Here is a 13,232-nt window from a genome sequence, read left to right on the forward strand (position 1 = left end):
ATTTTCAAGATGGCAACTACTGTGGCCACATTGGATGTCCATGTTGCACTATTTTCATTCAGGACCAGCAAGACTTTGGTATAAAAGTGTGTGAACAGTTTCATCACAATACTCCTGATAATTTAGGAGGAGGAAGCAACAAAAACTTGTGCTAATGGACAGATGACAAATGATGGATGGTAGATGATGGACAATAGGTCATCACATATGCTGTTCTGTTGATGACCCGAATCACTAAAAATTAGTTAGTTCACCAAATTCATAAAAGTATTATTCTTGCTAAAACATATGTGATTCACATGTTAAAGTCCTCAAGAAAGTCCTAAGATATTATGTGGTAAACATCATTTAAAGTCCCAAAAGTCATACAAATTATAGCATGAGTTCTGTAAGCTCTATGATTCCTGATTTACAAAACAATCAATAAATGTGATGAAAGAAATGTATGGCTTACATAGCTACGGGCTTGTCAATCCCTGGAATAACATTATTCACTATGGTCAGTCCCTCATCCAGTATAAATTCTATATCATGTACCCCTCGTTCCATCAGAAGATCACCAATAGCCCTGGCTCCATCCTGGCCACTGACCTGTAATGGGTATCCAACTGTAAATCAATATTTATTAACTGGAATTAGCCTCCATCATCTCTTGCTATGTAAATTGACAGATATTTCAATGTGACCTCAACCCACTTATTCATTAGTATAGTATTTTCTATAAAGTTCTCCCTGTGATCAAGTACTATAATTTCAAAGGTGAATCAAACATCCAAATCTACAGTACAATTTATACTGATATAATGTGCCCTAATAAAACATAGGCTTTGCTTGCAATTAAATTGTTTTGCATCATTTAAATGCATTTTAAAATTTATTTATGCATATTTAGTCAATCTGCTTGCATAAAATATGTAAATGAGCAGCTGAACTAGAACTCCGACAGGATATGCTGCCTAATTGGAATCTGAAATATGCCATGAATGACTGAAAACCAAAATTCTGTTAATCTGATATATTCTAAATCTGACATTCTGTAAACTTGACATAATGTTAATCTGACATACTGTAAATCTGACATACTGTTAATCTGACGTACTGAAAATCTGACATGCTGTTAATCTGACATACTGTAAATCAGACATGCTGTTAATTGACATACTGTAAATATGACATGCTGTTAATCTGACATACTGTAAATATGACATGCTGTTAATCTGACATATTGTAAATCTGACATGCTGTTAATATCACATACTGTTAATCTGACATACTGTAAATCTGATATACTGTTAATCTGACATACTGTAAATATGACATGCTGTTAATCTGACATACTGTAAATCAGACATGCTGTTAATCTGACATACTGTAAATCTGACATGCTGTTAATCTAACATAATCTGACATACTGTAAATATGACATGCTGTTAATCTGACATACTGTAAATCTGACATGTTGTTAATATGACATACTGTAAATCTGACATACAGTAGATTCCTTAACTTTCATGGGTATCAGTTTCCATTGTTTTACAAAACAAATGTACTTGTCTCATCTATTGATTATTCTTAACAAACTGCATAGACCCAGATACAAGTGCACATTATTCCTAACTGCAAAGACCCAGATATGAGTGCACATTGTGCAATGTCTAATCTGGGTCTATGTAGTTTGCAGTTAGACTTGAATTACACACAAGTATGTACAGTGGATTACAAGCTCATCACTGCATATGTAATTCATGCAGAAAGCTGACTAGCAGACAACTCTGCCATACAGTCACTTTTACCTCTTCATCATGGCCAAATGCCACAAAAAATCCACGCACTGGTTTGTGTCCACTAGCAAGTAAGTACTCCATGGCTTCTAATATTCCCTAGAAAGAAAAAAAAGGAACAAAACTATTTGTACATAAAAGTTAGTATTCCATGACCTCCAATATTCCCAAAAATTATGTTAGTATTATATATATATATATATATATATATATATATATATATATATATATATATATATATATATATACACACACACATACACACAGACACACTAATATCAGTGTATGAAATCCCACAAGCCCACAGGAACAGGAATCTGAATATACTAATGGTCCTGTCCTATTTTTTATCATACAAGAAGACCACATAGTCAATGATTAAATGGAAAATTCAGATGGATATCAGCCCTTAGTAAAGTTATTTATATAATGAAATATGGAAGATAAAGTAAAAAAGCAAGATAAGATATTTACATCATATTTATATCAACTGTAATATATTTTATTAAATTGTGTGTATAACATGGTCACAATCTATTGACACAGGCAATGACTCATTTCGAGGCTGGATATCAGGATCTAACAGTCGGCATTGAGAGTCTGAATAAAAATCAGGATCCAGTGACTTTCATCAATGACAGTATCAAAACTAAACCCAGCTTCCAAATATGTATCTGTGGTATCCAACATACACTGCTCATGAAAAAAAATAGGTCTGCAGAAAGACGAGTTTCAGGAGTGGATTGCGGCAACTGGATCAAATGTGTCTACATCAGCAGCTGATAAATTACTGTTCTTTTAGCTGAGTTCATGTCTGTTGCTCACTTCATTTTGAATTCAGTATCTTCAAGTGTAGACGAGTGTAATTACCTAATTTAAGTGTAGACAAGTGTAATTACCTAATTAAAGTGTAGACGAGTGTAATTACCTAATTAAAGCATCATTAGTATCTTCTAGTTTTCTTGAAAAAAATTACATTTTTACTTATTGTTTATTTGTGATATAATTTGTCTAATGAGAGGACCATGTTTGTTTACCTGTGGCATGTGACAGCTCCCATAACTGCTTTGTTCTGTATCACAGATGAACTCTTCCATAGCTCAAGGGGTAACATAGTTGATTACATGTACACTCTTTTTCAAGATATATCAAACATGTAATGTTGCACTGTATGTTGATACAAATGGTGTTGAAACCATTCGTGCATGAAACAAAATTTGGTAAATTTAGCTATATTAGGAGAGGCTTATGTGAAACCTCACTAAGCTAGTCTTGGATATCATTTGCGATGCTGACGAAAGAAGCTATAGCTGTATTGTCTTAGTCCTGGCATGCATCCTGTTTCCATATTCCAAGTAAATCATGTAACCCAACTATTGTTTTCATTTGACAGCATCAAATTCCTTTTGAACAGTTCTTTTTTAACTGACTTCGTATTTTAGCCTCTTTTGGCTTCCAGGGATCAAATACCTCCACATGTTGATGTTGGGAACCGGAAGTAGCATGTGCCATCAGACATAACACAGACACAGAAGAGTCTTTATTTGGAATAACAAGCATCTAGTGTACATAGATCAAATGCTAGTTATTTACCTTCTCATATCACCCAGATTCACAAATGGCCATACGAAACAATTCACAACTATTACTTTTTCATGTGTTTTTTAATATCTGTTTAAATAGCTTAAAAATATATAATTTGTACATTAAATTTATTTAATATGCCTAAAAGCTAGCTGGCAAGATGAACTGGCTACTCATTTTTTGCCTCAGTCCACCATGAAATTAGCTGGAATTGGACAGTTGAGCTGGTGGCAATTTCACACACTGCTCATATTCAGTTAACATTCACCTTTAATGAAGTATAACTTAGTTGCTAAAGTTGAGCATTGTATGCAACATATTTAATGAAGATAAACTTAGCTGCTAAAGTTGAACATCGTATGCAACATATTTAATGAAGCTAAACTTAGTTGTTAAAGTTGAACATTGTAGGCCCCATATTTAATGCAGTATAACTTAGTTGCTAAAGTTGAACATTGTAGGCACCATATTTAATGAAGATAAACTTAGTTGCTAAAGTTGAACATTGTAGGCAACATATTTAATAAAGCTAAACTTAGCTGATAAAGTTGAGCGTCGTATGCAACATATTTAATGAAGCATAACTTAGTTGCTAAAGTTGAACATCGTAGGCAACATATTTAATGAAGCATAACTTAGTTGCTAAAATTGAACGTTGTAGGCAACATATTTAATGAAGCATAACTTAGCTGCTAAAGTTGAACGTCGTAGGCACCATTTTTAATGCAATAGACATGGCAGACCTTGAGAGTAAGTTTTGTAAATTTGAATGTCATGAAAGTTTGTCTCTGAATCGATGGTAAACATTGACCACAGGGAAATATTTTAATAAATAAACACAGAAACATAATGAAATATTTCATTCATGATTGTCTTCTACCATTATAAAATTTTGTTCAAATAAAATTACAAATGATAATAGTGATAATGGCACATGCCAATAAAACACCACCATCAGTCCTGCTTGCACTTATTCATCAGTCCTGTTTGCATTAATTCATCAGTCCTATTTGCACTTATTCATCAGTCCTATTTGCACTTATTCATCAGTCCTATTTGCACTTATTCATCAGTCCTATTTGCACTTATTCATCAGTCCTATTTGCACTTATTCATCAGTCCTATTTGCACTTATTCATCAGTCCTATTTGCACTTATTCATCAGTCCTATTTGCACTCATTCATCAGTCCTATTTGCACTCATTCATCAGTCCTATTTGCACTTATTCATCAGTCCTGTTTGCACTTATTCATCAGTCCTATTTGCACTTATTCATCAGTCCTATTTGCACTCATTCATCAGTCCTATTTGCACTCATTCATCAGTCCTATTTGCACTTATTCATCAGTCCTATTTGCACTCATTCATCAGTCCTATTTGCACTCATTCATCAGTCCTATTTGCACTCATTCATTGTGCTACCAGATTCTGGTTAAATGTATCTACAATGAAAAGTATTAAAAAAATTATATCTCCTTATTTGTTTGAATTTTTAATAAAACATTATTAATGTACTTTGAATTTCATATTTTGGGGTCAGATTTTCATATAAAAAACATTATTCCAAGCAAAAGACAAAACGTTTTTGTCTGCAATGATGTTACGAGTTACCTGACGAAAAAGAATTTTAAAAATTTCATTCCCAAGTGAAAAAGAATTGGAACTCTTACAATCACTCCTTGCTTGAAGTCAATAGTTCCTCTACCATAGATGAAGCCATTTCTAATCTCTCCTTCAAATGGTGGTGCTTCCCATTTATCAGGGTCAGCTGGAACTACATCTAGATGGGCCATTAATATGTAAGGTTGGAGAGCAGAGTTACTTCCCTTGATGGAGTAGAGCAAACTGTAATTGCCAACCACCTCATGCTCAACCAATGGTGATGAATGAATTGTTGGATAGCCTGAAGAAAAAAATTAAAAATACTTTAAATTTCAGAAAATTGTACAAGATACAGTTATTTCATTATTTTGCTCTTATTCCAGTAAAGAACTAGTATTACATTATTACTGAGAGGGTCACACACTACTTTTATTTTATTTAGAAGGTCATGCCCACTAGGCTGTTCATGGAAGAAATACAATAACATATTTTTAAAACTTTGCTATGTATTCCATTATCTTCAGTATCTGCACTTTTATAGATATATTTTAACAGGCCATGTCCATCCACCTGTCTGACTGTCAATCCATCCATCATTGTGTCTGTGCACCTGGATAAAGTCTGGGATGGAAAGAGAGTGAGCGGATGAAAAAATAACTAGAGATGGAACCAATCAAAAACATTCCTGCTATTTAACTCTCCCTAACACCTAGCCAAACCAGCATTCAGGATTCAAACCTCTTTTGTCATAAAGTTGTCCTTTTGAAACATAATAAAATATAATTACCCTTCCCTTAATTAATGAGAATGAAGTTCAGGTTGCATGGAGGAATTTATATTACCAAACTACAAATAACTGAAGATCAGCATTGTAATCCAAGAGTTGAAGGTTTGATACCGCTCATGTCAGACTGATCCGCTGACCTCAAGTAGTCCTTGTGGAAGGCACTTACCTCCCATTGTATCAGCTTGATAGATGTAGCCAATAATGTGTTGAAAAGCGTTGTCAAAACCATCTCCAACCCCACCCCACCCAAAAAACAATATTACCAAAGACAAACTTTGACCCCAAGAAGCCTTCATTGTCATCTACTCATCCTTTCAAACATTATCATATTGTTTCTCTCAGCATTGAATTGGTACAAAGTGGGCCCAGCTTACATGCAAGATATTCATTAAATTTATATCCACAAAACTGATAATTAATTTGCAATGACTTCCATTTAAAGGTTTGATATAGATTAAGAAGAAAGTGATGATTAAAAAGAATCAAATTTTCTTTTAAACAAAAACCTTTAGGTAGCTAAAGTTTTCTAATACTTTAAGTTGGTGTATGTGTGCTAATGTGATTAATGGATAAGGCATTTTTTTTCAGTTGCAGTCTCCACAGCAACTGGTGAATATTACTAGATTTTTTTCTTTTTTTTCTCTTGTATCTGACTTCACGTTTCCATGAAGATAAACTCAAAGGTTTATGTCCTCTATTATACCCCAGGCCTGGGACTAGTAATACACATTTAAATAAAAGTAATATTTTATTTAATTTTTAAACACTGGTATAAACAAGTTTTCTTCTTCTATTACAGTCACAAATGTAGCAGAGTGGTTTACAAAAATTTACACCACTGATCAGCAAGTTTTCAGTCAACTCAAGATTTCACTTTTATCTAATTTTTCCCCATTATTTTACAGTGTATTCCTAAGTTTCCCTTCATGGCCCATGATGTAGCATCAGTTCATTTTTTAATATCTTTTACAACAGTTCATTACTCTTTCTAAGTAAATAAATAAAGATGCAGTTTGTTGACATCAGATTCTTCTGTGTACAGAGTCAAATGGCTGGAAAACCTAGTGGTATGAAAAAATTATTTAGTGATGCAGTCACCAGGGGTAATCCAAGTCCCAGTTTATAAATATTATAGTAGAAGAAGAAAAAATATAACTGTGTCCAATTTTTGTACACACCATATTTTTTTTTACATCTGAAATTGAATATACCTATATTATTCCCTAGCAAGCACTGTGAATTAAATGGTTTTGCAGGTACAAATTTTCGTGGATTTCGTGCTTCCTAAAATTAGGGCTCCCTTCCCATTTTATGCACTTAAATACCAATGAAATTGATTTAAAAAAAAAATACAAAACCAAAAAAACTGATACAGACGAAATTTACATAATTATCAGTTTGTAAAACTGACGAAAATTATTCCATAAGTGAGTACATGTAGGTATATATTTCGTAAAGGACACGACAATATATAACTAATTTTAAAATCAAAATCAGGTCTACTTAAATTAAAAGAAAAAGAAGAAGAACGTAACTAAACCATTCCAAAACGTTTACACACGAATGCCGTAACAAACGTGTTGTTTTTGCCACGGCGTTTGCACGCGTAGTACATGGGAGAGAAACATGGCAAGACAGAGGTCAACTTTAAATTGAATTGCCTCCCTTAGTCTACAAACCAAACTACAAACTAAAAGGCTGCTCAAGAATTTTGTAAAATTTGCGATATCGACTTCAGCATGTAAATTGCCTGCCTCGTTCTTTTCTTTTATATTTTATAATAAATGACTTACCTACATAAAACTTTTAATCGACAATAGGTTCTTATTACTTACTACCTATGTCCTACCAGATGTTTTAAGAAGTTTGCATGTTACTTTTATCTTATTTATATACATATTACACAACTGTAACATATTTACGTTTTATATTTTATCTTTTTGTGCTTTATGTTTACATTCGTTTACATTGATTTAGAAGGTTATATCTCCCGAATGTTTTAATTCAATTCTTCAAGTTTATATGTTTGAAATTTACCCCCAGTTGGCACCACATATCCACTACTGTGCCGTAAAACACCCACCCACCATACATACATACATACATACATACATACATACATACAAAAACTGAGTGCGAAGAAAACTTGCGTAGTGCGGTATTTTGGAACCTACCGCGATACCTACGATGATATAATTATAGCAGGGACCAATAATTCAACGTTCTGGGTCTGACACTATTTTGTTTAATTTCCGTCAGTCAATATCTGACAACAACAAAAATATCTTACTCTGACTTATAGCAAGCAAGTACCAAGTTATACCGATTTATATTATTTGGAAAAATAAAAAAAATTATTAATCATTTTGAGATAAAGGAAAATAAATTATTTCGGCTCAAAAGAAAATCACAACCTCAACCCCACCCTGATAATTAAATGGTGAGTACTTTAAAGTAGACAAATTCCAATGTGTTGTATAGGTTGCAATCTAAAAGATGTAGCTAAAGTGGCGTGATTACGCTTACACTATAGCTAATACTGTGAAAGAGATCATGCTTACATTAGAGAGCCTATTTATATAAATAAGAAATTTTGATACTGAAGCCTACAGTTTTCTAACTACAGTCCTCATATCAAAGGCGGGGAAACTTTGAGTGGGATGCCAATACCCGGGCAAGATATTCATCAGAGAGGGCCAGTAAACATAAAACACACTTCTAAACAAACGAGCAAATATTTAGTGGACTTGAGAAATTACATAAGTTTTAAGATTTTTGTTTATTGTTTCCATAATGTTTCCGAATGTTTGATTTGATCCAAAATTGTTTCAGTATAAAAGTCTATCGCTGCCAAAATATGAAATTAAAACAAAATAAACAAATTTAAAATAAACCCATAAGAACTGAAAAACAAGAAGCATACTTGTGAAATAAAAATATTAAAGTTCAGACAATAAGATCAATTCTCAAATAAAACCAAACGAGGCACAAACAAAACAGACAAATGTCAAAGAAGCAAACGAAACACGACTGAAACAAGCAAAGGCCAGATGGAATAACGGTATTTAAAACTGCGATTAATACTCAGATAAAACAAACGAGGCACAAACAAACCAAACAAATGTCAAAGCGAACAAATAAAAAATGCAAATTAGCTGACACATATAAGACATCCATCCGAAAACAATACTGACAAATGAACGAAACAAGATAGTCAAATGATCAACTTCACAATCCCATAATGCATAAATAGCGGCGATCGGTTAAAAAAAAAATCGTGAAGTTTGTTTGACTACTGTGTTAATTCATTTGTCATTTGCGTTTCTGACCGAGAATTGTATACGTATGTTCGTCTTTAAAATTTCTGTCGTTACTTTGTTTTATTTTACGATACCTTAATCAGCTGGAGGTTTGTTTTACTCATTTAAATACGGTTTATTTCATTCGGTGTTTGCTTGTTTTATTCGACATTTGTCAGTTTCGTTTGTGCCTCGTTTTATTGAGTATTCACGCGAGAGTCTGGTTGAATGAGACTACAAACTTCCCACTGCGGCCTTCAAACACGTGACTGCGTAAGTTTCTGTGCCGGTAAGTTTAGTTTAGATATTCAATTGTATTTCCGTTCAATGGTTATGAATTTGACCAGTTAAACATCTTCTGATCGTTCGGCAAACATACGTTTGCAATAAAAGGCCAGGCATTAGTCATTGTTTCAAATGGCTATCTTAGCGTCTCCTCAAAAACAAAGATCTTAAATGTGTTATGGTTTGCCTTGACCTCGATCACATTATACAAAGTTACCGTATGTTTGTATTAAAATTGTAGTTCTTTGACAAAGCTGTTCCGTTTCCATGAAGGATCCTCAATGAGTCACAAATGCAATAAAGTGTGGTTTAGAATACCATACAGCTGGTTTCGGTTTTATTATTATATAGATATTTTGTTGCTTTTGTTTTTGGTTTTCGTTTCGCTTTGAAAACGAGGTTAAATGGGACAGCTACGCTGATATTGGGGAAGGATGAGGGGTGGGGGTGGATAAACAAGTAGGCAAGGAAGAAGTCGGCGCGATGGAAGCCCTGGAGGTGGCCGGGAGGGTGAGGGCGAAGCTCACTTAAGCTCCTACATATTAGGCATTTCCAGGGCATAATTTTGAACGATATAACTGTAAAGAAAACTTACTTTTGGAAACTTTCCAGTTGTTTTTACGTTCTTTTTTCGGGAGTGGGTGGGCGCTGGTTCAAAAAAAAAGGAGAGGGTTGCGCCTCCTCCCTCCCTCCCCCGCTAAAAATTTAACCCACAGCATATTCACACTTAAAAATCGAAATTTCGGTTAACAAAGACTACTATGCGTAGATACAAGCATGACACAATTTGGCTTAGTTTAATCCTTCTTCTAAGATATGTATATTTTACGAAGACTGGACACATACAGGAAATACGGCGCAACTTAAAGAGTAGCGACAGAAAAACGGGATATGTCGCAACAGAATGCTGTGTGGACGGGATCATGTTTTAAACAGTCTGGTGTCTGTAATTTAGGCTATCAATCTCTCATATACTAAAATTCGAACCAAGCTAGACTGGTGTCTAGCGAGAGGGAAGTACGAATTCATGTTCAAGCAAGCAAGAACCAGGGCATGGTGACCAACTAAATTCGGGGGCCCCGAGTGGCCGAGTGGTCTAAAGCGCTCTCCGTTACGGATCACTGCCATCTCACCTCTGTCTGCGTGGGTTCGAGTCTAGGATTCAGCCAATGTGGGTATGTGAGAAAGCTTGCCAGTAGCTTCTCGTGGGTCGGTGGTTCTTCCCGGGGTTTTCCCGGGTTCTTCCTCCACCATTAATACTGGCCGCCATGCATAGCCTATCGTGTGCTGAAATATGGCGTTAAACCCCACAACAACAACAACAACCAACTAAATTCGCTTCATTCTCGAGGAGGGAGCACGAGGCTAGGCTTAAACTAGCAAAGATAAAAACTCTTATAATATGACATAACAGAACAAAGAATAACCTCGCCAACATTTACATAAATAATCGAAACTTTTATTACTTATTTTATTTCAACACAAAACAATATGAAAGGGTGGACAGGGAATAAACACATAACTAAACTTTAATATTTCGAAAACACGAGGGGATATCTAAGTCTTAACCAGCATAGTACTGATGGGACGGGGCTAAGAGATGAATACACGAACCTTAAGTGAATGATCGAAAACCGGTTTTAAAAATTTTTCAAAAAAAACCCCAGAGCGATGATCTTGATAACTTAGGGTTAGAGCTTCCGCCTCGGATGCGGTAGGTCGCTGGTTCGAACTCCAGCCGAGTCATACCAAAAACTTATAAAGATGGTATTAGCAGCTGCCTCGCTTTGCGCTCATCATTAGGAGGTTAGTGTTAGGACTGGATGCCTTGGTGTCGGGACAATGTGACTGGGTGGGAGATCATGCTACATGTCTGCGACATGACGCCCCAGTTCTAGACATCACTATAAATTGCCACACTGCAGATATCGTAGCAAAATGACTGAAAAATTGTAAAACTACGTAAAAACTCCAGAACACACACACACACACACACACACACACAGATTAGCTTAAAGAACTTTACTCTCGAAGGCGTAGATATTGACATGACAAGGTCGCTGAACTTGATGAAAAACAAAGAGTTCAAATTACTACCAATGGATTAGTAACCACGTATTATTGCGCGTGTACGAACCAGAGATTGAACTCGGGATCGAGTGGTGCACGCAAATTTTCTTATTATTTTCGTGTTTTTATGGATCAGCCATGTTCTTGTATATCAATCAAACTAAAACAATGTTCCTCTCAGTGTCGTATCACTGGCCTCGTTAACGTTAGTGACATTAGCCGTACGTTGGTTCTGGTTCAACACATTATCCTTTATGAGCACCAAGAACAGGGATACCAGAATGATGGTCTGAAAGTTCTGTAATTGTGGATCTACTTGATTCTCTTTTTGTGACTTTAAAGATCATCAGCTGAAACATCACCATGATCTGATTATTGCTAAAAAAGGTGATCTTCATAAGTTTTACATTAATTACCGCGTGCAACGATATAACAATCTAAAACAGCAACTCTCTCTCTGGACCACCCCCCACTCCCGTGGCCGCCAAGAGGTATGAAGTGCGTGCCTTTGCAGGTTACCGACATCTCAACTCTGTCCGCGTGGGTTCGAGTCTCATGTTCGGCCAATGTGAGAAGACTTGCCAGTAGCTTCCCGTGTGTCCCGGGGTTCTGCCCGGGGTTTTCGCAGGTTCTTCCTCCACCAAATATACTGACCGCCATGAACAGCCCATCATATATATGTGTGTGTGTGTGTGTGATAGCCTCGACAGAACCAGGGTTCCGAATTAAAAGTTGCTGGAACTGGAACCAAAAAGCTCATTAGCAGATCTAAAAGGGTTTAAAACACATCAGCCTTGCTAGCAAATATTTAAACTGGAGCAAATCAGAAAAAGATGTCCTACACTCATTAAAAAACAGAACCGATATCACAATCACGTCTGCTGATAAGAGCTTCGCTGTAGTTGTGTGTGTGTGTGTGTGTGTGTGTGATTTTGAATTTTTAACGTAGCTTTAACGATTTTTCAGTCATATCGCTACGATATCTGCAGTGTGGCAGTTTATAGTGATGCCTAGCACTGGGACACCATGCCGCAGACATTTAGCATGATGCCCCACCCAGTCACATTATCCTCATACCAGGCCGACCAGTCCTAACACTAACCTCTTAATGCTGAGCGCCAAGCGAGGCAGCTGTTAGTATCATTTTTATAAGTCTTTGGTATGACTCGGCCGGGGATCGAACCCACGACCTCCCGCATCTGAGGCGGACGCTCTAACCACTAGGCCATAGGAGCGGTTCGCTGTAGTTGTCATGTATAGGGAAGAATATGTTATATATAGGGAAGAATACGTACATCAAGTAAATAGACAAATAAGCGACGCCAGGTTTTACAAAAACCAGACCAATATCCAACTCTGCAGAGACAATTACAAATATTATTGAAGATGGACACAGAGACTAGCAATTTAATTAGAGAGGTCTGTATTGAATGGAGTATATCTAAAAACGGCCGCCCATAAACCAAAGAGACCGATACCTAACCTTAGAAATCTCTAGAGCGGGATGTTTTATCTTCCTAAAATAAAAAAACCATGGAAATCACCTGGGCAGACATAATTTCCAGTAACGGGCATCCTGCAAAAAGGATAGCAGCAGGCCCGGCCTTATACTTTGAGCAGCCTAAGACACAACGCTGAAAGCGGGGCCCGGCCGGTGGAGTTCCTGTAGTATGCCTAATGTTTTTGGTGTTTTTGTCAACTGGAACCCTGGGCCTCGAAAGCACGAGGTCCAAGGCACTTTCCTTGCTCACCTTGTCCTAAGGCCAGTCCTGGATATCAGAATATCTGGATCATTTCACGTCCACAAATTACCATCAAATTCG

At 36.1% G+C, this 13,232-nt stretch overlaps 2 protein-coding genes across 2 annotated transcripts in view; one reads left to right on the forward strand and one right to left on the reverse strand.

The window, feature by feature from the left end:
* LOC149804006 (N-fatty-acyl-amino acid synthase/hydrolase PM20D1.2-like) overlaps positions 1 to 13,232 on the reverse strand; it is a 36,178-nt gene that overhangs the window by 21,956 nt on the left and 990 nt on the right. The window contains exons 2-4 of the mRNA XM_089953872.1: positions 5,037 to 5,269; positions 1,794 to 1,880; positions 455 to 591 (exon numbers count right to left, since the gene is read on the reverse strand). Of these exons, the coding sequence (XP_089809998.1) occupies positions 455 to 591; positions 1,794 to 1,880; positions 5,037 to 5,269 (457 nt within the window). The remainder of the gene's footprint in view (positions 1 to 454; positions 592 to 1,793; positions 1,881 to 5,036; positions 5,270 to 13,232) is intronic.
* The window catches only part of LOC149804007 (cytosolic 10-formyltetrahydrofolate dehydrogenase-like), an 88,135-nt gene continuing 84,191 nt past the window's right edge, over positions 9,289 to 13,232 (forward strand). The window contains exon 1 of the mRNA XM_089953870.1: positions 9,289 to 9,343. The gene's annotated coding sequence lies outside the window, so the exon portion shown is untranslated. The remainder of the gene's footprint in view (positions 9,344 to 13,232) is intronic.

The sequence above is a fragment of the Sinohyriopsis cumingii genome, chromosome 3 (genome assembly GCF_028554795.1).
Source record: "Sinohyriopsis cumingii isolate HCF-2022 chromosome 3, ASM2855479v2, whole genome shotgun sequence".
Lineage (NCBI taxonomy): Eukaryota > Metazoa > Mollusca > Bivalvia > Unionida > Unionidae > Sinohyriopsis > Sinohyriopsis cumingii.